The sequence below is a fragment of the Centroberyx gerrardi genome, chromosome 21, assembly GCF_048128805.1.
Source record: "Centroberyx gerrardi isolate f3 chromosome 21, fCenGer3.hap1.cur.20231027, whole genome shotgun sequence".
Lineage (NCBI taxonomy): Eukaryota > Metazoa > Chordata > Actinopteri > Beryciformes > Berycidae > Centroberyx > Centroberyx gerrardi.
The window spans coordinates 9,325,966-9,348,570 of record NC_136017.1 but is presented as its reverse complement, the minus strand read 5'-3'; the positions used below and the strand labels follow the sequence as shown (position 1 = coordinate 9,348,570).

Below are 22,605 nucleotides of genomic sequence, written 5' to 3'. Positions count from 1 at the left end.
TTATTTTTCTGTAGAGTCTGAAGAACAGAAACTGAAGGAAGAGATCAGCTCCCTCACCTCAGCCTGCATCGGCCTGGGAGTAGGAGTAGGATTCATGTTCATTTTGCTGCTGATACTCTGGTGGAGAGCAGGTGGTAAGCCATGAGATACTGTATTTATTTATACTGAATTAATATGTATTTATTTGATTAATATTATCTAATGAAATGGTTATTTGCCTTTCATTGACATTATTCATATTCATTTGTGTTTGGTTTATTTGTATTTCTGTGTATCTGACTGATACTATTAGTCTAGTGTTGGATTATCTTCCAGGAGTGTGGTTCTACAACAGAGATAAGTAATCCTCCAAGCAGTAAAAAGTCTAAAACCAAATCCTTATTAAAGAATTCTCAGACAGAGGAGTGAAAGTTGAACATTTAAAGGAAAATCCACCCTAAACACTTTAATACTGTTAAAAAACAGCTATTGGTGATGTACCTTGTATTTGTTTGTTGTTATTGTTCACCACTTAGATTAGATAGTTAGATTGCAGACTCTCAATCAGGAGACCTGTGTTTGATTTCCGGCTGGGACGCTTCCACAAAATTAAATGTTGCGGGGGTGTTAGACTCTTAGTCTTGTTCTTATTCTGTAAAATTCTGTATAAAACTGGTCAAATGTAGACAACATGACGTCACAGCAAGGTATTGATAGCAGAAAAAATGTCAGCGATCTAAAACATCAACGATCAACATCAGGTTTTGGTGTCAGTCCCTCAGAATCAAAGAGCAAAGGGCTTCTTTCTAGACTTTAATTTTGCAAAGACGTTCAACAATCATACAGGATGAAATCCATCATAGAAATACTGACAGAAGCCAGTCAACTATAGTCTACTAGACAGTAACCAGTAACTACTAAGGGCCGCTATCACAGACACACCCAAATGTTCACTAACTAGTTGGCTAGCTAGCTATATTTATATGCCCATATGGCCACCTTTGATTGAAAGCAACAAGTTTACGCCCATTCTCTGGAGATTGTTGAAAGTCATTTTGGGAAACACAGCAAATCACTAACTGCAGTAGAAGTAGATGAGGCAGGTTGAGGGAAAGTAGGTACTCCGAAAAAGTTAATTACAACACTTAACAAAATAACTCCTGGAAAGCATTGAATATCCCAGATTGATGATAAATAACAGTGTAACAGTATCCAAGGGTGGAGTTTTCCTTTAATTCCTGTTGCTTGTCTTAAAAACACCCAGAAACAGTCACATCACTTCCTGTACAGCTCTACTTCTCCCCCGCTTGACTTTTCTCCTCCCTTCCTGTTCACCTCAAACTACGATTCAAACTTTCACTTCGGCTGAACTTAAGTTTAGCAGACATCCTACTATTCACAGTTATTCATTTGTGCAAACAGTGATACATATTGGTTTCTTTAACATATTCTTTCCTATAATTCTTTTCCTGTAGGATACATGAAGTGGGAAGCAGGTCAGTACCTAAATCACTCATACCATTATTCCTATTGATGCTTTCAAAATAATAATAATAAAGAAACAGAGTCACATCATTTCCTGTACAGCTCTACTTCTCCCCTGCTTGACTTTTCTCCTCCCTTCCTGTTCACCTCAAACTACGATTCAAACTTTCACTTCGGCTGAACTTAAGTTTAGCAGACATCCTACTATTCACAGTTATTCATTTGTGCTAACAGTGATACATATTGGTTTCTTTAACATATTCTTTCCTATAATTCTTTTCCTGTAGGATACATGAAGTGGGAAGCAGGTCAGTACCTAAATCACTCATACCATTATTCCTATTGATGCATTCAAAATAATAATAATAAAGAAACAGAGTCACATCACTTCCTCCACAGCTCTACTTCTCCCCTGCTTCACAGTTATTCATTTGTGCTAACAGTGATACATATTGGTTTCTTTAACATATTCTTTCCTATAATTCTTTTCCTGTAGCAACCAAGAAGGGGAAAGCAGGTCAGTACCTAAATCACTCATACCATTATTCCTATTGATGCATTCAAAATAATAATAATAAAGAAACAGAGTCACATCACTTCCTCCACAGCTCTACTTCTCCCCTGCTTCACAGTTATTCATTTGTGCTAACAGTGATACATATTGGTTTCTTTAACATATTCTTTCCTATAATTCTTTTCCTGTAGTAACCCTGAAGCAGGAAGCAGGTCAGTACCTAAATCACTCATACCATTATTCCTATTGATGCATTCAAAATAATAATAATAATAATAGTAAAGAAACAGAGTCACATCATTTCCTGTACAGCTCTACTTCTCCCCTGCTTGACTTTTCTCCTCCCTTCCTGTTCACCTCAAACTACGATTCAAACTTTCACTTCGGCTGAACTTAAGTTTAGCAGACATCCTACTATTCACAGTTATTCATTTGTGCAAACAGTGATACATATTGGTTTCTTTAACATATTCTTTCCTATAATTCTTTTCCTGTAGGATACATGAAGTGGGAAGCAGGTCAGTACCTAAATCACTCATACCATTATTCCTATTGATGCTTTCAAAATAATAATAATAAAGAAACAGAGTCACATCACTTCCTGTACAGCTTTACTTCTCCCCTGCTTGATTTTTCTGCTCCCTTCCTGTTCACCTCAAACTACGATTCAAACTTTCACTTCGGCTGAACTTAAGTTTAGCATGCATAACTCGATTACTAAAAATCATCGATGCAAATTCTTTGCATTGAAGCTTCGTTTAATCCATATAACTATATACATGCTCACTGTGTTTCGCATGGATGATTATTACTGTTGCACAACGGACTGGAGAAAGAGAGAGGAAATAGCGAGAGGCGAAGAGAAGAGACAGGCCAGAGAAAACGACAGAAAGTGTCCAAAGTTTGGGATCCAGTGTTGCCAACTTGGCGACTTTGTCACTAGACTTAGCGACTTTTCAGACCCCCCTGACGACTTTATTTCTCAAAAGCGACTAGCGACAAATCTGCCGACTTTTTCTGACCATGGGAAGCAATGTTAATGTGTTGAATCCCAAAGCATTTGGCAATAAATTGGTACGGATGATGCCGGTTTTCTCTACTTGCTTGTCTAATCCAGAGAGGTCTGACGGTCACAGCGCTTCCCACACACAGTGTAGCTCCCCTCCCTCCGCTGAGAGCAGGGACTGTAGGATAGGGTCCACTTGTAATTGCTACCGGCGTATGCTGAAACTGGCCGGGTGGGCGGAGTCAGCACTTAATATTAAAACAGGATGAGATGAAGGCTAGTAAAGAATGTATGTTAATTATGGCTATATGTAATGGCTAGTTAAGAACGTAAATCAATATGGTGGCTAGTTATGATGTCCCTAAGTTAGCTAAGTTTTGCTCAAGAAAATAACCACAGAAAATAAAATGCTGCAGTCAATTTGTGAAAGCCTGAGCTTCATTCATGTTATTATTATTATAGTCACACACACACACACACACACACACACACACACACACATACACACACACACACACACACACACATACACACACACACACACACCTACTCCCCTCACAGTGATGCATAAAATACCCCAGAAAGCAAAATATCAGGTGGTGTAAGTAGCAATTGGAGCCTAAAATGCACCAGTCCAATACAGCAGGTATATTCAGTTTAGTTTGATTGCAGTGAGTAGGGTCAGCAGGTGTAGGGCAACCCTTCAACATAGTAAATAAATGTACATTAGCCAGTCTTATGAACTTGTATGATATTTAGGCCTAGTAATAAATATTAATAATAATTATTATTTCACCTCTTTTTCAGTAAATCACAGCGTCGTATGGACAGCTTCGTGCGGACAGCTTTTCTCTTTTGTATATTTACTATTGCTCTTTAATAAAGAAAAAGTATTTCTTATCCGATTACTCGATTAATCGATGGAATAATTGGTAGAATACTCGATTACTAAAATAGTCGATAGCTGCAGCCCTAATTCAAAATAATAATAATAATAAATGTTGCTGGTAGAAAAATAGTCAAGTCCAAGTCACCATGTTCCTCCACTGTGCTGCATTGTGTGGTAATGTCACTGTCCTGTCTATTATAGACCACTGGAAGAAGAAGTGGGAGATATTATGTGAGTTTCTCTTATGTTACACCATGCCACTTTGTGTTTGACATTAGGCATCTTTCTCTTTTTGGTGTCAGAATCGCTCATTTCACACTGCTGTTATGTTTCTGTTTTTTCTTCCCTTCCCTTCTGTTTCCTTCCTCAGCCGCAGAAAGCAATGCAGCTAAAGGCAAAAGCCCATCAGCTACAGGCAAGTCACCAAGAATTTGATGCTTTGAATGCTGCCATAAATATCCATTAAAGCTGGAGTAGGCAACTTTGGAGAAATGAGCAAGAATTTGGAAGTATACAACAACCCCCCTCCTTCCTTTCTGCTCCCTCCTTCCCTCCCTCCCTCCCGTAACTCCTCCCTCCGTCCAGTAACTCCTCCCTCCCGTAACTCCTCCCTCCAGTAACTCCTCCCTCCCGTAACTCCTCCCTCCAGTAACTCCTCCCTCCCGTAACTCCTCCCTCCAGTAACTCCTCCCTCCCGTAACTCCTCCCTCCAGTAACTCCTCCCTCCAGTAACTCCTCCCTCCAAATGAGGTTCAGCTCTGTTACAAACACACGTTGCTATAAACCTTGGTAGAGCGAGGTTCACTCTACACTGGAGAGCGAGTGGCGTCTCCAAAAGTCTTCCAAACCTTTTATGCAAAACACAGCTCTGCTAGCTCAGTCTAGTTGTTACTGAAATATTCTAATTCTAGGGCCTGGGACAGTCACAGAGACTGGGTTTTTTCTCAGAGCATTTGATTTATTGATAGCTGTCGGGATGTAAAGAGAATTTCAACAAATATTTCCAAAATGGTTCTAAAAAAATGACCTACCCCAGCTTTAACATCCAAGAATATATGTGGAAATGCAAGATATCAGTTTATTCAGCTTGTATCATGTTTTACTGCAGGAAATGAGAAGGCTAGATTCAAGTCAAGTGGAAAGAAGGATGATGTTGCTATGTACTGCTTTTCTCAGCAATGATGATCATGTTACTATATCCTGCATGCAGAGCACACATTACAACTCTGCAACTCTGCATTTACAGTATCACAGTATTTTTTTAGTGTACAGTCAAAAGTATAAGTATAGGGACAGTGAGCTAAAGTTGGTCCATTTTACTGCTGACTACAATTTAATAAGATTTAAGATCAAAAGATGAATATGAGACAAAAGAACTGACTGCCAGCTTTTAATTATGGGTCTGGCCTCTATGTTGAAACTGTAACTGTTAAAACAGTGACAACAGGGGCGCCCTGGTTCAGTGGGCCTGAACATTGTGACACAACACTGTGTGTTTGAGTCCAGGTCATGACCCATATCACCCCCCCTCCCCCCGACTTTCCTGTTGTTATCCACTGTCTAATAACTACTGTCTGTCTACAGTATAATAATGCAGAATAGCATAACAAAACATGAAAAAACAAAATCAAATTATGATCACTACACCTATACTTATGTTATTGAATGTTATTGTTATTGGCCATAGGTACATTTACTCATCTTTTAAATAGACTCATGTTTGATGTGTATCATTAAGGTTGAAATGATAGCCTACTGTTATAATCTCACCAGATTAAATTGCAGTGATTTCATTGTGCCATCATTCATGTTTCATATATATAATTATTTTTATGCTGTGTATATATATACTGTATATATGTATGAATGTTTATATATATTTTGTACAGTCTTTTTTCTAACATTTTTTATGATTAATTACCATTAGTTAACTTCCATTATCATTAATCCATGAACAGAGGCTGAGTCTGAGTCTAATGCGACCAGTGCTGCTACAGAGGAGAGACAACCAGAAGGCAAGATACTACATATTCTATCAACATTCATTCATTCATTCATTCATTCATTCATTCATTCATTCATTATCTTTACCCAGCTTATTCCTAGTCACAGGAAACAAGGGAGTCAAGAGAAACACCCTGGACAAGTCACCAGTCCATAACAGCACTAACATTCAATCAACACACTGAAGAAAATAGATTCAGTGGCTAGGTCACCTATTTCTCTATAATATGCCTAGATAATTATTTACTCACTCTATAACTGTCTCTAGTCCCTGTCTATTCAAGTCAATACATCATACACCAATGATTCTAGTGTGCTAAAAGCAAAATCATACTGGTACTATAATCCTTTGATTGGCTATCTATTTGTGCTATTGACCATTTTAACAGCAGTGAACTAACACACACTGTTTGACAGATACTATATGTGACACATTTCTTTTCTTGTATCATTTGGCAGAGGAGGGACTGATGACAGCAGACAGCCAAACAACACAAGAACAGGAACAGTAACTGTGTGCAACCAGAAGATCTTCTTCCAGGCCAGAGGATCAAACCAGAGTCACAGCTGATTAAAATTACTTTACAGCACTTAAAACCATTTCCCACAGTAGGATGTTACTATGATTTAACATTGGAGCGGTGGCTTTGACTGAATGTACAGCCATCCACAAAACAAAAGATGGATAGCTGAAGTCTTTGGGGTCTGTTTTTGTTTTTGTTTGTTTGTTTTGTGTTTTGTGTTGTATATTGTTGTTTTTTATGGCATTTTAAAATGTATGCATGGTTGTATGTAAGTGTATGGTTGTATTTTGTAAATGCGTATGTATGAGTATGAATGTATGGGTGCATGTGTGTATATAGATATGTATAGTTTTACATTTTTATGATGTACAATCATGTATAGATTTTCTTCCTCGTGATTATATATTTGGAGTGCCTGGATTGTCCTTCGGTTTGTAGCACACTTTTTTTTCCCCATTTCCAAGAGCACCCGATACATTTTTGATCCCAGCCTGACAATATAGAGCAACCAGTCATTTCCTTTTTTCCATGTATAGATATATTTCTGTTTTTATTCATGTAAATTCTGCTTCTATTCAGTTGTTAACTGTGAGCATGAATACTAATAAACTCAAACTTTTTTTCTTTTTTCAATACAAGTGTTTGCTTACAGTACACATATTGTGTTACTTTTCTAAACAACATGTATTAAAGATGTGTTAACAGATACATATTGATACAGGATCAGGATCAGCACTAGACACAGACAATTTGAGAGCAAATTAAATCAACTCCTGTACCTGATATTATTTTCCGTGAGGGTCATGGTGGCTGTTTTATAGTAACAGAACTCCTTTTTCATGCTTATGTTTCAAGCAAATAATGATGAACAAAAATGTACACAAATACACACCAATGAATGCATTCCAGGAGGATAAGCTGTGACTGTCAGGGCAAAGGCTCAGTTGTTATCTCACCTACAACCTGCAGGGTCTCTAACGTAAGCATGAAGACTCTGTTGAACTTCTCATTTCAGACAAAAGGGGGCAGAGAAAACCAAAAAAGGTGGAGAATATAATTAAATACTGTATATACTGTATATATAAGACTTTTCCCATAGCCTGTAGGAAGACATGCTACCACATCTCTAACTTTTAATAATTCCTGTAAGCACAACTTCCGCAGCGGCTTCATCTCAGTAGTTTTATGTATAGCACATACTTGCGTTAACAGTCTAAAATTGAAATTTCCATCCCAGCTGAGATCTCCTTGCATTCAGTGAGTTGTAAACTCCTAAGCCCAAAATCTTACCTCGAGGCAATTAGGCTAAAATGCTAATGTGCTAACTCATTAGCAATGCAGTAAGTTCAATCATCGGTTTTAGCTTCAATGCATGTTTGTAAAACTATTTTTCCCTAAAGTGGTTGCCAGAATCAAACCATACATTTCAGTTTATTTACTACTAAAATGCATTCACATTCATATGTTTATATACTTTGTTAAATTCTAAGAGCTTTAGTTGTGGCCATGATATATTCTTGGCTTTTGGTTTTAGTTGCTGTTGATGCGGTTGTTTGCTAGGTAAGGGTAACATAATGGAATTTTTATTTTTTATTACGGGTGGGAGTAATTTGATGGTCATGGTTGGAATGTTTTGGAGCCATAAACACCATCTCTTTTAGGGCCTCCAAAAGCCTTTAGGGCCGGCTCTGCTCTAATTCATGACTCTTTTGGTGAGAATGACGTTTTATTTTTTTATTTCACATTGCAAATATTGATCATATGATGAATTGTTAAAAAGGTTTTTGTATCACAGTGGTTACATTTTTATGATTTATATATGATGAATATGTATTAGGGTTGTTGTCATTGTTTTTCCAATTTTCAATACAAACCAGCATAAGGAGTTTGTGTCTGATTTCATTATTTACCCTTTCTGCTCTCAATAGACGAACCTCAGTAGCCCATTTGGTCTAATGTAGTAATCCACCCGTAGTATAATTGTCTGGTTTGGGCCACAAGCTCAAACAACAACCAAGGCCTTGTACATTACAGCTGACTCCTCTGCAACAGTACTGTGTGTGTGTGTATGTGTGTGTGTGTGTGAGTGAGAGAGATACAAAGAATACATGAACTTGACCAGACTTGACCATCTCTGGTCTCGGTTCTTGTCATGGATTCAATTTGGCCACAACTTCCCAAACATTTTTCATGTGAAAGAGCCCTAAGTCGATACACTTTAGACCACAGACCTCCATTTGATAAAGGTTTTGTCCCAGTGAGTCCCATTTGACAAGACTTTTGTCACCTGCTTCTTCTGTAGGAGAAGAGAACGGTGAAACCTCTGATCAGGACAGTCAGTCTTTGTATTCTCTATATGGGATAACCTCTACTGAATGAAGTAGAGGTTATCCCAAACAAACAGTCAAATGAAACCATTCCCCATTTCATTAAACATATCCCCAAAACTGTCCTTCCCCAGGTACAATCTGTTTGGTCAGTATTTATGGAACTCACCACAACCCCACTGTCTGGACAAACCCAAATGTAAGGAATATAAACATATTTTCTATTTAAAGACATTCTGTAAGTAAATGTGACTTGACTGGTTGCTCTATGACTCTCTCAGGAGTTTCATCCTCTGTGTTTTGACCCTGCCAACACAGGGGGGCGCTCTTCTCACGCCTTCATCCCCTTTTCCTCTGGACCCAGGTACAGTTGCTTCATTACTGCAGAGCTTCAAGGACAGCTTAACATTTAGGACTAAATCAAACAGGATCTGAGCCAAGATTATTGAAACACATTGTTATTAGCAATTTATGATTAGCAAATTAGTAGCAATTTGGGGTTTTAGTCAGGTTTGAGCTCACAAAAGGATATAGTGGCCCAGCTAGGTTCAAGTTTGAACAGAACTTATTATGTGTGCTTGTTGGGCCGGGTTCAAATATTCAGGCTTTAATCAAACCTTAGATTTGAAATATGATAGGAAATCTTTATGATATAAATTCATCATATACATGTAGTAAATACATGTTAGACTGATGAAATAAGGACATTTCAAGGCTTTTCAAGATCTATACATAAAGTAATGCTGTTCTGAAAATAAAATATAATGCTGGTGGTTTGCCTTGTAGTGATCGCTGACTGGAGTTCATAGTTTACTCACATTTTTATTAAATGCTACTTATGGGATTTTTTATTAAATGCTACTTATGGAATGTACAGTTACACTTACACATACAATCTACATGGTAATTACAGATTTTAAGGGGAAACTAAGGAAAAAAATTCTCTTTGTTAAAATGTAAAATCTTCCAACACTTTTGGCCAGATGTTTGACAATGTGTGTGTGTGGATTCAGCCAGTTAAGGTTAGGCATAGGTAAGTCTATGGAGGGTTTTGACAAGCATAATGACCCAAACGTGTGTGTGTATATCTGAATTGGTCAGAAGTTTGCCATAGCGGAGCTGCATGTGGTCGTGGCGTTGACCCTGCTCAGGTTCCGTCTGACCCCGGGGGCGAACCCCGACCTCGGGACAAAGTCTGGGGGCGTTCGCCGTCTCCCCCAGGTCGTGCTGCGTGCTGAGGGAGGCCTGTGGCTGCGGCTGGAGCCTCTAACCCCACCCGGCCCGGAGGAGCGGCATGACGAGTGATCAAGCTGCCATGCTGAGCTGTTTTACAGCTCAACAATAAAAAATGTGTGCAAGATAAGATGAAACTTTGGTGCTTACCTTGGAGAAATTAAGCATTGCAGCAGCAGAGAGTGAAAGGAGACAACAAAGAAAAAAAGAATGTAACTATAACAAGAATAGAGTGAAATAGTGTGAAATATCTGCAGTAAGAAATAAGTAATGCTTGTATTGTGTGTGTGCATGTATGTTTACCACTCCACCACACTGTCTAATGTTTGTACTTGTACTGACTTTGGCTTTACATATAAAAGGATATAACAATGGATAACAAACAACCTCTTCATCTTCTTCTCTCCTCAATTCAGACAAAACTGAAAAGGTCATTTCAGGTGCCAAGCAGCTAAGAGAAATCTCATTAGAACAGACGTTCCTTCATTCCCTTGGTCTCCTTACTTCCTCCTACTGTCTGTTATTTATTTTATCTTGCACTTTGCCCTGCTGTTGCCTGATACTCTCACATCTATTCACTCACACACACACACACACAGACACACACACACACGCAGACACACACACACACACACACACACACACACACACACACACACACACACACACACACACACACACACACACACACCCATAAACTCTGGCCTTGTATCTTGGAGTTTATGATGTGTTCCTTGTTTTTTTGACTCTTGATTTACTATCTCTGTATTCACTTGTATTTGTGTCCTTTGTACTCTGCAAAGCACTTTTATTTGACTGGATACATGTAATTATACTATAAATGTTATAAATGACAAATGTAATCAAGTCAACCTGTCTGATACTGCTCAGAAAAGAATATGTCTTTTCTGAGATTTTATGTCTTTTCTAAAATTGTCTCACTCTTGATTGACTGACTGGGCTGAAAAACATAAATCTGATTCCTAAACATTTGAATACAAAACAATAAAAAACAAAGGGACACTTTACACAGACATAAACCTTCACTCATGCATTAACTCTATCTCCAATTACAGTAATTGCCACAATGCAAGGAGCAAGAATTATTATTCCTATGTTTTACTATTATGAGGATTATTTAAATGTAATTTCTATTAATCTGCAGTCTTTAGTGGTTCAAAGCTTCCTGAATTAATTCAAATTCACCTCATAATTTGCTCTACCTGGTTAATAGCCATCTTATGAAAGCTCACAACCTGAGATACAAGTTGTCAGTGGAATGAACCTCCCATGATGCTTTTAGCCAAAACTTTGATAGAATTCTGGTATAAACAACAAGGAACATAAATCCTAACATGAGGAAGAAGTCTCAAACCAAACCCTTCATTTTGGCTTTCAAGTGAAAGGAGTATTATGGCAAGCAAGTTTTAGATCTACAAGATGCAGATTTATGCAGGATTATAGAATTCTGATTATACCATAGAAGCAGGACAACCTGCTTCTGTGGTACTCAACAGTGAGTTTATAGTGACCTGATTAAACTTTATGGTATTTTTCACCTGGGGTGGAGACACAGAGTTGGGTTACATTTTTTACTCTCACTTTCAGTTGTTGGATTAACCTCTAGCATGTCCAGTCTGTTTCTCTCTACGTTTTTTATAATCTTTTAAACTTTTAAATACTTGACATGTTTCCTCCATTTCTGTAATATACTGTAATATACTATAGATTACAGAGAAGAAGATGTCGCCTTCTGTAACTCTGACCGGGTTGTTGTGCGTCTGCCTGCTGGCTGCAGTGAGCGCAGATTCCCGTAAGTTTCTATTGATTTTACAGGCTTATATGAACACTGATTTTTTATTTTTTTACATATAGGGTGTATACTGTACGTAAGTGCATTGCATTCACCTGGAAAAAAATCTGCGGTTTCCAAGCTATTTTTTTCAAATTAGAATTGTCACAATTCTGACATAATTATCTCATAATTCTGAGAAAATATCTCAGAATTCAGAAATAATTATCTTAGAATTCTGACATAATTATAATTCTGAAATAATTATCTCATAATTCTGACGTAATGATCTTGGTAAATCTGTGTGGTGGTGGGGATGATGATGAGGTGCATTTCAGCAAAGGCCAACATGATAGCTATTCAATTTGATCCAGTTTTATTTCCGTTTTGGTTTGAAACATTGGCAGATACTAGAGTCTTTGAGTAATATAGATGGCATTGTCATTAGTTTGTCGGCTTTGTGCTGCCACCTTAGGACTTCAGGGTTGTTCAGCTTGACAGACCTCGACATTGTGTTATTTCTCCAGGATCAGTTGAGCCAATATGGCCTGCTTCACGGATATAAGGTTATGCTTCTGAAGTGTATTCAAGCTGTATAGCTACATGGTGACTCAAGACACAGTCAGGCTCACAGTTGAACTAAAATCATACACGTTCTTAAAATGCCCCTCAGACACTCATAGTCCACCAGTGTGCACGTGAAATGCGCCTCTACAAGCGCACATCATCATCATTTAGTAAGTTTATTATCTCAGAATTATGAGAAAATAAGTCATTAATTAAAAAAACGGGCTGTTTTTTCCCCCCCAGGTGAATGCAATATGTTGTGTCGCAGTGTAATTATTTTCCATTTCCCTGCTGCTGGCCGCACCCAGTCTGCAGTCCTATAGGCAATAAACCAGCAGGTAGGAAGATCAGATCAGAGATGAAGTAGTCTACTGCAGGACTTCATTTAATAGTCAAATACTGGAAAAGACAATAACTCACAGGCTGCACTAGTCTGTAGGCCATGAACTGAATCTAGATTGACTGTGGCTTGACAAAGAATAGAATAGAATAGAATAGAATAGAATAGAATAGAATAGAAAACAGTAGAGCATAATAGAATTGAACAGAAGAGAAAAGAGTAGACACCGCAAAAACTTTTAAGAAGTAATTTAATATAGTATTGAGTTTAATTAAATTGTTAAATTGTTTTTCTTAAAGTAGGCCTACCTTGAAATATCTCCTATGTGTTGAGATGATTTCACTTTTCCAATTCAAGTCAACTTGTTTTAACGTCACTAGTTTAAAAAAAAAAAAAAGTTTTTCACCCTGAATGAGACTCTTTCAGTGTTTCAGTATCAAGGAGGAACAATGACCATGCTAACAAGCCGTTTTTAGGATCACTAAAGGACAAACTTTTTCTCCCTTTATGTTACAACAGCCTGATGAAGAAAAATATCAGAATACAGTCAAAATGTCAAGGCATGCCTTTAAGTGTAAAACCAGGTTGGATGTTTACCTAGTTGAAGTGTTTCTGCTCCAATCCCCCTGACACTGCCAAAGATCCACACTGCCAAAGCACAAGGACTTCACACCCAAATTTAAAATGTCACAGCATCCCTACTTTTTGTCTTTGCAGAAGAACCACTCTACAAGAAAGTAGGTGACAGTGTTGTCCTCAGTCCAGACTTGTCCTCTGTGACTGGCCCAATCACCAGCATAGTGTGGAAACATGGACCTGACTTGGCCATGGAGTGGGATGGAAAGGAGGTGGTTTCTTACCGTCAATTCAAAGGTATATTGAGACACAGTGGGTGATTTCAGCTCAGATTTAACAGGGGAATGGGAGGGATGAATTGTTTTCTCTCAGATTTCTGCTAAATGGCACAGCGGTTAGGGTTAGATTTATTTGTGAATGAAAGAAACTCTCAGTTCAAATTCCTGGACCAGTTGGGAAAGTCTGAGTGGGAGTGGTGAATGAAACGCAATCGCTACTCCCTCAGCACCTACTGCTGTCCTTTAACAAAGTCCACTCTCAGAACTGGTTGCAAAATGGTGAGTCTAGAAAGAAGCCCTTGCTCTTGGATTCTGAGGGACTGACATCAAAACCTGATGTTTACTGTTGTTGTTTTAGGTAGTTGAAACAAATTCTGATATTAAACTCCATTTTAGCTGCGCTGAAATATCTCAATGTGCCGTTATGTCATATAGGTTTGAATAATACACCATCAAACCACAAAATGCTCCCAGAATGCAAGTTGCATCAGCAATAGTTGTTTATTTTCAACAGTATTTAAGTGTTTTATGGCTGTTTCTTCCTTCAACTTCAAACTGCTCCAGTTCAGCTGCTTAGTGGCCAACAGTAGAAAGCTGTGGCTGTACTGGACAACTGTGTGTTTTTAGTCAGGTTGCCTGGTTGAATAAGGGTCAGATAACAGTTAAGAACTCTTTCACTAACAAAGACCATGCCACTATGAGATGTATTTAGGCGGTTCATTAAGAGAAAGAGGGGTCAAGAATGGAGGGATGAAACAAGGGTGGAGGGTGGAGGGATGAATCAGGGGTTGAGATGAAGGGATGAATCGAGGGGTCGGATGAGTTGGGGTCGATGGTTAGCTCGAGGAACCAGGGAATTGAAGCTCAGGGTGGGGGCACTGTCTCGCTGATGGGGAGTCTTCTGGCTCCATCATTTGCCCCTGTGGTTCCTGTACTGAGAGGGAAGAGCATGAAAGACAGAAAAAAGGGGTTTGGGGGGAGGGATGAGAGAACTGAGACATACGAGAGAGAGAAAAGGTAATGGTTAGGCGCGTTTAAATAGGGTGGAGCAGGAAATTGAATGTGTGCTTGAGGCGTGGTCTTTGTTCCCGAGTCTTAGTTATAATAGTAATAACTTCATGTTGAGAAGCTACCCCTAACCATGTTGGTGCATATTTGAAGATCGCGGTGACCTGGACATTCCAACTGGAGAGCTGACGATCACAGGATTGACCAGAGAAGACAGTGGATTATACACAGCAGAGATCAACTACAAAGTCACCAGCCAGACTCAACTCAGAGTCATCTGTAAGTTGGTCAGGTTCATCAAGTGGGTGATGTGGAGTTGTGTGTTGTTTTCCCCTGAATTCATCACTTGGTTTTAACATCAGGTGTGAAAACAAAAATGTGCATCTGAGAGTCATCATGATTGTAACAGCCTTTTTCTCCTCCTCTCAACAACAGCTCCTGTCTCTGTACCCATCGTCTCTACATGGTGTGATGCTGAGTTGACCTTCTGTCTTCTGAGCTGTGATGGAGACACCAGAGAGGCTGAACCAGTCAGCTACAGCTGGAAGAAAGGAGACACGATAAAGATCGAGTTACCCAAGCAACACAAAATTACAAAGGTATAAGTACGATAATGCTGGTGACGGAGTGTGTGTGTGCGTTTGTACCGCTGTGTTTCTTTCTGTCCATGTACAAGTTAGTAGTCAAACCGACTGTATATCACAGTCTTCATCAGCTAAGCCTTCAATAGGAATAAATAGCATTTGTAGAATCATATATATATAGATATATTTTATTAAGAGTAGAAGGGGTAAAAAGATTGTTACATGATAGATAGGTTAATTCAAGAGGGGTCCAGGTGTAGCCTGAAGAGATGTGTCTTCAGTCTCCGGTGAAAGATGGGTAATGATTCAGCCGTTCTGACAGAAGGGGGGAGCTCGTTCCACCATTGTGGTGCCAGGGAAGAGAAGAGTCACGACCGGGATGAGTGACTTCTGAGTCCGCATTGCGATGGAGGGGCGAGGCGACCTGTAAGGGTGGAGGAGCCGAGCGAATGATCTGGAGTTTGGAACCTGACCAGAGATTGTAGATAGGGGGCGGTTCGATGTACTGCCCTGTAAGCGAGTACCAGTGTCTTACATTAGATGTGAGCAGAGATGGGAAGTCAGTGAAGTGACTGGAAGACGGGAGTGATGTATATATATATGTACATATATATATACATATATTTATATATATATATATATATATATATATATATATATATATATATATACATATATGTCAGGGCTACGGTGTGAAACCTGTGAATGACAGAATGAGAGTGTGCATGTGTTTTGTGTAGCAGCATCGATGCACTGTGTCTAAGCAATTCCTCTCAACAGAGCATATTTGTTTAGGGAGAGATCTGTATGGTTTTGGATGCTTCCAATTTGCCAGTTTGGGCAGCAGGTTGGCTTAGTGGTTGGAGAGACTGTCCTTTAACCAGAATACCTGGGTTTAAGCTGCTGAAGTGTCCTTGAGCAAGACACTGAATCCCTTCCAGCTCCAGGGAACTGCTCTGTAGCTGAGCCTCAGCTACACTCAGATCTCCTTTTAATCAAAGGGCAAAGGCACCAAGTGAGCACTTTTAAAAATTAAAAGAAAATGTGGCTGAGTGATTGGTTTTTGAGCTTTGAGCTAATTCTATTTCACTCATCTTATAGGAGGAGGATTTTAGCGATACATTGTTCAGCTGTATGCTGGAGAACCCAGTCAGTCTGGAGAGCAGTGAACCCATCAGGAACCCCCTCATCCATAGTGAGTTACCACACTGCAAAAATATCCACTTTAACAACACATTTAATGTAGTATTGAATCTTAAAATTTTATTTTTCTTAATTGAAAAAAAAGTGGAGTGATCTGCCTTATTCTGCCTTGTTTCAAGATATTGACACTTGTTTCAAGGAAAATCGTGAAACTGCATTGGAAACAATTCCAAACAATTGCAACAAAAAACAAAAAAAAGATCTTAAAACTGAATATAAGACTAAACACCTTGACATTTGTTTGCAGTGCACTTGTTACTGAGACTTCATATGCCAAAATATCCCCTGACACTGTCATGGCTCTTGCCATGACTCTAGTTTTCCTTGTGTTTCTCGTTGTTCCCTGCCCCCTGTGTGTCTCCGCCTCCCTGGTTTGTCTTTCTGTGTTTGTCTGTGTCTGTCGTGTGTGGCGTGGGCGTGGCTCCCTCTCCTTCCCAGCTCCTGGGCTCCTGAGTTGCCGACACACCTGAACCTCATCACTCATCACCTCCTGTATATCAACCCCGGCGTACCTACCAGTGGTCGCCAGATTGTTCCACCAACTCCGTGGTAGACACACTCTCGGTCGCTCTGCACTTTATGTCTGGACTTACCTTGTGTATCAAGTTCTGTTAATGTTGATCGTGTCTCTCCTGTGCCCAGGATTTCCTCCATGAGTCTCTCCACCTGCCCACGCCACATCTGCCAGCCACCCAGCTTTCCTGCCTGTCCGCCAGCTCGTTACACTCCAACCCGAGCTCCAGCCAGCCGTCTCGCTCGCCGGCTAACCCACCAGCTCGTCAGCTCGCCGGTCAGCCCAGCTCCGATCATCTTCCCTACTCCGGCTGCCTGCCTTCATCTCACCACTTCTAATTCCAACCTCCAATAAATCGCTTTTCCTTTTACATTTTGTCTGTGTCTGCATTTGGGTCCAAGAAGACAACCATTCCTAACAGACACTGAGTATACGTAAACATAAAACATTAGAATTAATTATAGAATTAATTCCATAGAATACTTATATTACTTATTATTAAATAAGAATACTTATTATTATATACTTATCATAATTCTAATTCTAATTTTGAATAATTGACACTGACAATATAATTGACAATATTCTTTTTATTTCTGTAGGAATACCCGTTATCTTGATATGAATATGCACAAAAACAAACTCCAATAAGATCTTAATTGGGGTGTTAGCTATTAACTACAGTAGAATAGTGTGTCCATGCAACAAACTTGTTAATCATCATCATCTGTGCAATATCTGATTTAAATAATTTGATTCTTGATTCTAATGTGTATAATGTGTAATGTGTGTATAATGTATGTAATGTGTAATACCTCATGTATATAATGTAACCTGTTACACCAACAACTCCATATTTATTCCAGCATCTTTGCACTCTGCACCATTGCACTATTGTCCTTTGCTTACAAAGAATATTTAAATGTTTAGGTGTACCTCTGTTCATCTTGTTGTCCTTGTTTTTAGCTGTATATCTATTCTGTGTAGGTATATTGAGAGCAACGAAAAACCGGAGTCAAATTCCTTGTATGTGTACATACTTGGCCAATAAAGCTGATTCTGATTCTGATTGTTTTTGTTATTGTTGTTATTTTTCTGTAGAGTCTGAAGCTAAACAGAAACTGAAGGACACAACCCTCCTCTTAGTCTTCAGCTTCCTGGGAGTAGTAGTATTGATAATGGTGGTGATACCGATCGTCATATACAAAAGGAGAGCAGGTGGGAAACCATGAGATACTGTATTTATTTATACTGAATTAATATGTATTTATTTGATTAATATTATCTAATCAAATGGTTATTTACCTTTCATTGACATTATTCATATTCATTTGTGTTTGGTTTATTTGTATTTCTGTATATCTGACTGATGCTATTAGTCTAGTGTTGGATTATCTTCCAGGAGTGTGGTTCTACAACAGAGATAAGTAATCCTCCAAGCAGTAAAAAGTCTAAAACCAAATCCTTATTAAAGAATTCTCAGACAGAGGAGTGAAAGTTGAACATTTAAAGGAAAATCCACCCTAAACAATTTAATACTGTTAAAAAACAGCTATTGGTGATGTACCTTGTATTTGTTTGTTGTTATTGTTCACCACTTAGATTAGATAGTTAGATTGCAGTCTCTCAATCAGGAGACCTGTGTTTGATTTCCGGCTGGGACGCTTCCACAAAATTAAATGTTGCGGTGCTGTTAGACTCTTAATCTTGTTCTTATTCTGTAAAATTCAGTATAAAACTGGTCAAATGTAGACAACATGACATCACGGCAAGGTATTGATAGCAGAAAAAATGTCAGCGATTTAAAACATCAACGATCAACATCAGGTTTTGGTGTCAGTCCCTCAGAATCAAAGAGAAATACTGACAGAAGCCAGTCAACTATAGTCTACTAGACAGTAACCAGTAACTACTAAGGGCTGCTATCACAGACACACCCAAATGTTCACTAACTAGTTGGCTAGCTAGCTATATTTATATGCCCATATGGCCACCTTTGATTGAAAGCAACAAGTTTACGCCCATTCTCTGGAGATTGTTGAAAGTCATTTTGGGAAACATAGCAAATCACTAACTGCAGTAGAAGTAGATGAGGCAGGTTGAGGGAAAGTAGGTACTCCGGAAAAGTTAATTACAACACTTAACAAAATAACTCCTGGAAAGCACTGAACATCCCAGATTGATAATAAATAACAGTGTAACAGTATCCAAGGGTGGAGTTTTCCTTTAATTCCTGTTGCTTGTCTTAAAAACACCCAGAAACAGTCACATCATTTCCTGTACAGCTCCACTTCTCCCCCGCTTGACTTTTCTCCTCCCTTCCTGTTCACCTCAAACTACGATTCAAACTTTCACTTCGGCTGAACTTAAGTTTAGCAGACATCCTACTATTCACAGTTATTAATTTGTGCTAACAGTGATACATATTGGTTTCTTTAACATATTCTTTCCTATAATTCTTTTCTTGTAGTGATCCTGAAGCGGCAAGCAGGTCAGTACCTAAATCACTCATACCATTATTCCTATTGATGCATGATTAATATTATCTAATCAAATGGTTATTTACCTTTCATTGACATTATTCATATTCATTTGTGTTTGGTTTATTTGTATTTCTGTATATCTGACTGATACTATTAGTCTAGTGTTGGATTATCTTCCAGGAGTGTGGTTCTACAACAGAGATAAGTAATCCTCCAAGCAGTAAAAAGTCTAAAACCAAATCCTCATTAAAGAATTCTCACAGAGGAGTGAAAGTTGAACATTTAAAGGAAAATCCACCCTAAACAATTTAATACTGTTAAAAAACAGCTATTGGTGATGTACCTTGTATTTGTTTGTTGTTATTGTTCACCACTTAGATTAGATAGTTAGATTGCAGACTCTCAATCAGGAGACCTGTGTTTGATTTCCGGCTGGGACGCTTCCACAAAATTAAATGTTGCGGTGCTGTTAGACTCTTAGTCTTGTTCTTATTCTGTAAAATTCTGTATAAAACTGGCCAAATGTAGACAACATGACGTCATGGCAAGGTATTGATAGCAGAAAAAATGTCAGCGATCTAAAACATCAACGATCAACATCAGGTTTTGGTGTCAGTCCCTCAGAATCAAAGAGCAAAGGGCTTCTTTCTAGACTTTAATTTTGCAACAATCATACAGGGAGAAATCCATCATAGAAATACTGACAGAAGCCAGTCAACTATAGTCTACTAGACAGTAACCAGTAACTACTAAGGGCCGCTATCACAGACACACCCAAATGTTCACTAACTAGTTGGCTAGCTGGCTATATTTATATGCCCATATGGCCACCTTTGATTGAAAGCAACAAGTTTACGCCCATTCTCTGGAGATTGTTGAAAGTCATTTTGGGAAACATAGCAAATCACTAACTGCAGTAGAAATAGATAAGGCAGGTTAAGGGAAAATAGGTACACCGAAAAAGTTAATTACAACACTTAACAAAATAACTCCTGGAAAGCACTGAACATCCCAGATTGATGATAAATAACAGTGTAACAGTATCCAAGAGTGGAGTTTTCCTTTAATTCCTGTTGCTTGTCTTAAAAACACCCAGAAACAGTCACATCATTTCCTGTACAGCTCTACTTCTCCCCCGCTTGACTTTTCTCCTCCCTTCCTGTTCACCTCAAACTACGATTCAAACTTTCACTTCGGCTGAACTTAAGTTAGCAGACATCCTACTATTCACAGTTATTCATTTGTGCAAACAGCGATACATATTGGTTTCTTTAACATATTCTTTCCTATAATTCTTTTCTTGTAGTGATCCTGAAGTGGCAAGCAGGTCAGTACCTAAATCACTCATACCATTATTCCTATTGATGCATTCAAAATAATAATAATAATAATAATAATAATAATAATAATAATAATAAAAATAATAATAATAATAATAATAATAAATGTTGCTGGTAGAAAAATAGTCAAGTCCAAGTCACCATGTTCCTCCACTGTGCTGGATTGTCTGGTAATGTCACTGTCCTGTCCATTATAGACTTGTGGATGAATCTGTTGGAGATATGTAAGTTTCAGCCAGAGTTCCTCTTATGTTACACCATGCCACTTTGTGTTTGACATTAGGCATCTTTCTCTTTTTGGTGTCAGAATCACTCATTTCACACTGCTGTTATGTTTCTGTTTTTTCTTCTCTTCCCTTCCCTTCTGTTTCCTTCCTCAGCCACAGAAAGCAATGCACCTAAAGGGAAAAGCCCATCAGCTACAGGCAAGTCACCAAGAATTTGATGCGTTGAATGCTGCCATAAATATCCATTAAAGCTGGAGTAGGCAACTTTGGAGAAATTAGCAAGAATTTGGAAGTATACAACAACCCCCCTTCTCCCTTTCTGCTCCCTCCCTCCCTCCCGTAACTCCTCCCTCCCTCCCGTAACTCCTCCCTCGCTCCAGTAACTCCTCCCTCCCTCCAGTAACTCCTCCCTCCCTCCAGTAACTCCTCCCTCCAAATGAGGTTCAGCTCTGTTACAAACACATTGCTACAAACTTTGGTTGGGCGAGGTTCACTCTACACTGGAGAGCGAGTGGCATCTCGGTCAAACTGATAAATTCCAAACCTTTTATGCAAAACACAGCTCTGCTAGCTCAGTCTAGTTGTTACTAAAATATTCTAATTCTAGGGCCTGGGACAGTCACAGAGACTGGATTTTTCTCTTTTTTTTTCTCAGAGCATTTGATTTATTGATAGCTGTCGGGATGTAAAGAGAATTTCAACAAATATTTCCAAAATGGTTATAAAAAAAACTTACCTACCCCAGCTTTAACATCCAAGAATATATGTGGAAATGCAAGATATCAGTTTATTCAGCTTGTATCCTGTTTTACTGCAGGAAATGAGAAGGCTAGATTCAAGTCAAGTGGAAAGAAGGATGATGTTGCTATGTACTGCTTTTCTCAGCAATGATGATCATGTTACTATATCCTGCATGCAGAGCACACATTACAACTCTGCAACTCTGCATTTACAGTATCACAGTATTTTTTTAGTGTACAGTCAAAAGTATAAGTATAGGGACAGTGAGCTAAAGTTGGTCCATTTTACTGCTGACTACAATTTAATAAGATTTAAGATCAAAAGATGAATATGAGACAAAAGAACTGACTGCCAGCTTTTAATTATGGGTCTGGCCTCTATGTTGAAACTGTAACTGTTAAAACAGTGACAACAGGGGCGCCCTGGTTCAGTGGGCCTGAACATTGTGACACAACACTGTGTGTTTGAGTCCAGATCATGACCCATATCACCCCCCCTCCCCCCGACTTTCCTGTTGTTATCCACTGTCTAATAACTACTGTCTGTCTACAGTATAATAATGCAGAATAGCATAACAAAACATGAAAAAACAAAATCAAATTATGATCACTACACCTATACTTATGTTATTGAATGTTATTGTTATTGGCCATAGGTACATTTACTCATCTTTTAAATAGACTCATGTTTGATGTGTATCATTAAGGTTGAAATGATAGCCTACTGTTATAATCTCACCAGATTAAATTGCAGTGATTTCATTGTGCCATCATTCATGTTTCATATATATAATTATTTTTATGCTGTGTATATATATACTGTATATATGTATGAATGTTTATATATATTTTGTACAGTCTTTTTTCTAACATTTTTTATGATTAATTACCATTAGTTAACTTCCATTATCATTAATCCATGAACAGAGGCTGAGTCTGAGTCTAAAGCCACCCGTGCTGCTACAGAGGAGAGACAACCAGAAGGCAAGATA

General features: G+C 38.6%; 2 protein-coding genes across 5 annotated transcripts in view; both read left to right on the top strand.

The window, feature by feature from the left end:
- Positions 1-22,605, top strand: part of LOC144543021 (uncharacterized) — a 29,670-nt gene that overhangs the window by 5,450 nt on the left and 1,615 nt on the right. The window contains exons 6-15 of one of the 4 annotated variants that reach the window (XM_078291065.1): positions 15-134; positions 1,455-1,475; positions 1,752-1,772; positions 1,961-1,981; positions 2,170-2,190; positions 2,476-2,496; positions 4,075-4,104; positions 21,027-21,071; positions 21,691-21,738; positions 22,541-22,597. In XM_078291065.1, coding sequence (XP_078147191.1) covers positions 15-134; positions 1,455-1,475; positions 1,752-1,772; positions 1,961-1,981; positions 2,170-2,190; positions 2,476-2,496; positions 4,075-4,104; positions 21,027-21,071; positions 21,691-21,738; positions 22,541-22,597 — 405 coding nt within the window. Of the gene's footprint in view, positions 1-14; positions 135-1,454; positions 1,476-1,751; positions 1,773-1,960; positions 1,982-2,169; positions 2,191-2,475; positions 2,497-4,074; positions 4,105-4,243; positions 4,289-4,981; positions 5,350-5,831; positions 5,889-6,336; positions 7,033-21,026; positions 21,072-21,690; positions 21,739-22,540; positions 22,598-22,605 lie in introns of those variants that run through there. The other 3 variants (XM_078291066.1, XM_078291067.1, XM_078291068.1) reach the window with 3 other exon arrangements.
- On the top strand, positions 11,705-18,055 carry LOC144543038 (uncharacterized). Its single transcript, XM_078291216.1, has 6 exons — positions 11,705-11,774; positions 13,378-13,533; positions 14,676-14,801; positions 14,958-15,121; positions 16,208-16,301; positions 17,925-18,055. The coding sequence occupies exons 1-6, from the start codon at positions 11,705-11,707 to the stop codon at positions 18,053-18,055; spliced, it is 741 nt and encodes a 246-aa protein (XP_078147342.1).

Bases quoted from the DNA above. Each gene is read 5' to 3' on its own strand.
- LOC144543038 (XM_078291216.1), top strand. From the start codon at position 11,705: ATGTCGCCTTCTGTAACTCTGACCGGGTTGTTGTGCGTCTGCCTGCTG. The intron at 13,534-14,675 runs GTATATTGAGAC...GCATATTTGAAG, and splicing joins TTCTTACCGTCAATTCAAAG to ATCGCGGTGACCTGGACATT. The intron at 14,802-14,957 runs GTAAGTTGGTCA...TCTCAACAACAG, and splicing joins GACTCAACTCAGAGTCATCT to CTCCTGTCTCTGTACCCATC.